A 4,370-nucleotide genomic window follows, 5' to 3' on the forward strand; every position below is an offset into this window, starting at 1 on the left:
TGTGCAAAATCCTCATTTAAAACAGTACCCTGGGTCAAGAGAGTTGTTGATTCTTTCTTGTTACTGGTACTTAATTGTCACACAATTAAACTTACTCTTTGAAAAATTCTCAGTTAGGCAAACTAGAAAGATACACTAAATAAATAAACTGTCAAAAAACTTAGGTTTAAATAACTTTTCAAAGATCCAAAATTTTTCTAAACACACCTACCAAAACCTCTCCTATAAGGGAAGGAGAGTATAATCGATGTTTGTTCCTCAAGACTAACGCTCAATTTTGATGTAGACAAGAAACCAAAGTCTTAATTTTTCTCTCCCAAATCTAGTCCTCAACCACATTTTTTTTTAATCTTGGAAAGAGACACTTTTCAATTAAAAGCCACAGACTCTGTTTACTATAGTCCCTCCCCCTCCCAACTTCCTTTTCCCCTCTTAAAAACACTCACTTTCCCAGGCCATGGGGGGTTGCAATTCCCTGCTGATCCTGATTAAATCCATCTCTGCTGGGGAATGGGGTGGGAATGGGGGAGGGGGTTGGCGGAAGGAGCAGGGAGGACTGGCGGGGAGGGAGCAATTTTTTCCTTCTGGCTCCTAAAGCAAAAGATTAAGGCATAATCCTTCATCTTTTTCTCTTACAGCCACATCCTATTTTATCAGAAAATCATGTTAGCTTAAAATGTATCCAGACTGTGCTTTACCACCTGAATTGCTACAATTTTGTTCTCACCAATATCACCTCTAAATGACACTATTGCAGTAGCCTTGAAATGGGTCTCCTGGTTTCTACTTACACTTTTCTATCTAAAATTAAACACTTCTTCCATCACTCTGTCAGCTGAACTCTGCTTTATTTTCATTTCTTGACACTACTTCAAACATATATATATATATATATATATAACTTAAATATATATGTCAAATATGTGTATCTCATACACCAAACATATATCAAATGTATATCTATACATATCAAAAATATATATTGCATATATGTCTGTTTTTCATATATCCATCCCTGTTAGAATGCAAGCTCCATGAGACACAGATCTATTGCTCTTTTGTGGATTGCTGTATTTATAGCACCTAGGATGATACACAGCACTTGGTAGGCACTTAATGTGCATACTAAGTCACTTCAGTAGTGTCCGACTCTATGAGACCCCATGAACTATAGCCTGCCAGGCTCTTTTGTCCATGCCATTCTCCAGGCAAGAATACTGGAGTGGGTTGCCATGCCCTCCTCCAGGGCTCGAACCCACATCTCTTACATCTCCTGCATTGGTAGGTGGGTTCTTTACACTAGGATTATACACGGCACCTGGTAGGCACTTAATAAATATCAGGGTTTTTTTTGTTTTTTTTTAATTTATTTTATTTTATTTTTAAACCTTACATAATTGTATTAGCTTTGCCAAACATCAAAATGAATCCACCACAGGCATACACGTGCTCCCCATCCTGAACCCTCCTCCCTCCTCCCTCCCCATACCAGCCCTCTGGGTCGTCCCAGTGCACCAGCCCCAAGTTTTTAAAATGAATATGCATTAATAGTGGAGGATTTATTCCCACTCCTTCTTATTCTTAGAACTACTTAAGAATTCTGTGGTCCACCTCATATTTGGATCTGAACATGTTTACTCATTGTTTCATTGGTGTTTATTTCTCAATCTGTAAAATAGCATACCAAAGGAATGTTCTTCACTGGGGTGCTATAAGCATTTAAGTAATATTAGTAAATACCATTCCTAATGAATGACACACATGCATTTGCTGCTGACAGTCCAGTAAGTACTTAACATTACTCATTAATTCCTTGTAATGGATTAAACTTCTACAAAACTTAATCTAGAATTTTTCTGTGTTTTACTACAGATAAAACTAATCTGCATAAAACTATTTTGCTTATAAATCAGAATTGAGGCTATGTGAGAACAGTTCTAAACTGCTGACTATCCTTTTGTCTTTCAGGTTCCACTAGTATATGTTGAGGTAAGCAACGTGAAACATTCCATAATTATAATAAACTTAGGGGAAATGTTCTTATTTAAGAGATTCTTACAGTATTTCAGAAATTTATCATTAAGGGAGAAGCCTTCAAATTCATGTAACACTGGTTTGTTCCAAGTCATCTCCTCCCACCCCTCTTTGTGGATAACATCAGAATTCCTCTTTGTGGATAACATCGGAGTCCCCATTGATTTCCTGTACTGTCTAACACCCTAGGCTCTTTTGTAAATTACGATTATTGTGCCTGTAGGACCCCAAAGGAAATCGCATCGCACAGTGGCAGAACCTCGAGGTAGAGAATGGCCTCCAGCAGTTGACCTTCCCCCTCTCATCAGAGCCCTTTCAGGGCTCCTATAAGGTGGTGGTACAGAAGGGATCAGGTGGGACTGCAGAGCACCCCTTCACCGTGGAGGAATTCGGTATGCCATTAAGAAAAATCACCAAGCAGTTCTTTTTTTCATATTTGAACTTCTAAGGCCTAGAATTCAAGTTTCTTTGGAATCCTCCTATTTCCCATGGGTGAGATTAGACTTGGAGTGGACCAAATTATATCTAAATCCAGTGAGGACTATCAGGGATTTGTGAATAGGATGCCATATAGCCTTTTTTGTAACAATTTTAACCTTAAAAAATGTAAAACATTCATAGTCTAGTGGGGTCTCCCATAATTCACCAGGATTACATTGATCCATCACAGTCCTTTAACCAAGATCTCCAGTTGAAAGGAAGGTGAATATATTGGAGAAGAGGGCTACCTTTTCAGGGCCCTAAAACATTATCAGGGAATTATTATTGAGAATCTGGAAATGCCAATTCCCCAAAAGTTGAAAACCAATCATCAACTTCCTTTTCTCCAATCAACAGTGCTTCCTAAGTTTGAAGTACAAGTAAGAATGCCAAAGATAATCACCATCTTGGAAGAAGAGGTGAAAGTGTCCGTGTGCGGCCTGTGAGTTTATACTTTCCAAAAATCTTCTTTTGGGGTGGGTGTATTATTTAAAAGAAACTCACCCTTTGGGATATCTTGCTAGTTTGTCTATGAGGAGTGCTTCACAAACACCTTAAATACATGGGAACATTCCCATCTCTGGAACTTTCCTGTTGCTTTTCTATTTTCCTTCTTAATTTCTTTCCTGTCCTTACCAGAATTATTGTAACTATCACGGGATAGGCAACTGTTTCTAGAGAAGCTATGCTAGTAGGGTTGATTCTGAAAGTAATAAAGCTACTCGAGCACACATAGGCACACAAATAAGAGAGTGTTGAAGGGTAGTGACTTTCACTTTACCAGGTTGTACAGGAAAGTCAGTCATCAACAGATCATTTACCTGACCTTGCAGACATAATGGAAAAATAACTTAGATTCAGAATTTGTAGAGATAAGCGTGTTACAGAAATCTCATCTAACTCATCCATCTACCTAAGGCAGGTCACATACTTCTTGGCACTGCCATTGTCACTGATGAGACTGGACATGGTCTCTCAGTCAGGCTTTTCCAACCTTGAGAATTAATGTTACTAGGATCTTATGCTCTCATCTCCAGTAGCCAGCCCAGCAGCAGCAGTAACAGAAAGAACAGGCAGTGAAGAAACAAGTCCCGCCTAAAGACCACACTTGTAATATACTAGCTGTTTCGCCGGAGAAGGCAATGGCACCCCACTCCAGTACTCTTGCCTGGAAAATCCCGTGGACGGAGGAGCCATGGATGGAGGAGCCTGGTGGGCTACGTCCATGGGGTTGCTGAGAGTCAGGCACGACTGAGCGACTTCACTTTCACTTTTCACTTTCATGCATTGGAGAAGGAAATGGCAACCCACTCCAGTGTTCTTGCCTAGAGAGTCCCAGGGACGGGGGAGCCTGGTGGGCTGCTGTCTATGGGATTGCACAGAGTCAGACATGACTGAAGCGACTTAGCAGCAGCAGCAGCAGCTGTTTAGCTGGGTCCCTCTTCAGTCCCTTCCAGCACTCTCTCAGAGGAAGGCCACCAAGCTCCTGATCCACAGAGCTAATGAACCAATACTCTTACAAATACAGAGATAGAGGATTTTTTTTTTTTTTTTAATTTTGGCTGCACTGGGCCTTCGTTGCAGGTTTCTGTAGTTTTGGCATACAGGTTTAGCTGCCCTGAGGCATGTGGGATTTTAGTTCCCTGACCAGGGACCCCTGCCTGCATTAGAAGGCAGATTCTATTTTTTTAATTTACTTATTTTTAACTGGAGAATAATTGCTATGCAAATTATGCTGGTTTTTGCCATACATCAGCATAAATCAGCCATCAGTTTACATGTGTCTCCTCCCTCTTGAATCTCCCTTCCACCTCCCACCCCATCCCACCCCTCTAGGTTGTCAGAGTACTAGTTTG

At 40.4% G+C, this 4,370-nt stretch overlaps 1 protein-coding gene across 1 annotated transcript in view; it reads left to right on the plus strand.

Moving 5' to 3' along the window:
• Nucleotides 1–4,370, plus strand: part of A2M (alpha-2-macroglobulin) — a 50,800-nt gene that overhangs the window by 4,856 nt on the left and 41,574 nt on the right. Inside the window, exons 5-7 of the mRNA XM_010849376.1 lie at nt 1,969–1,989; nt 2,258–2,426; nt 2,872–2,956. Of these exons, the coding sequence (XP_010847678.1) occupies nt 1,969–1,989; nt 2,258–2,426; nt 2,872–2,956 (275 nt within the window). The remainder of the gene's footprint in view (nt 1–1,968; nt 1,990–2,257; nt 2,427–2,871; nt 2,957–4,370) is intronic.

The sequence above is a fragment of the Bison bison genome, unplaced genomic scaffold (genome assembly GCF_000754665.1).
Source record: "Bison bison bison isolate TAMUID 2011002044 unplaced genomic scaffold, Bison_UMD1.0 scf7180017864281, whole genome shotgun sequence".
NCBI lineage: Eukaryota > Metazoa > Chordata > Mammalia > Artiodactyla > Bovidae > Bison > Bison bison.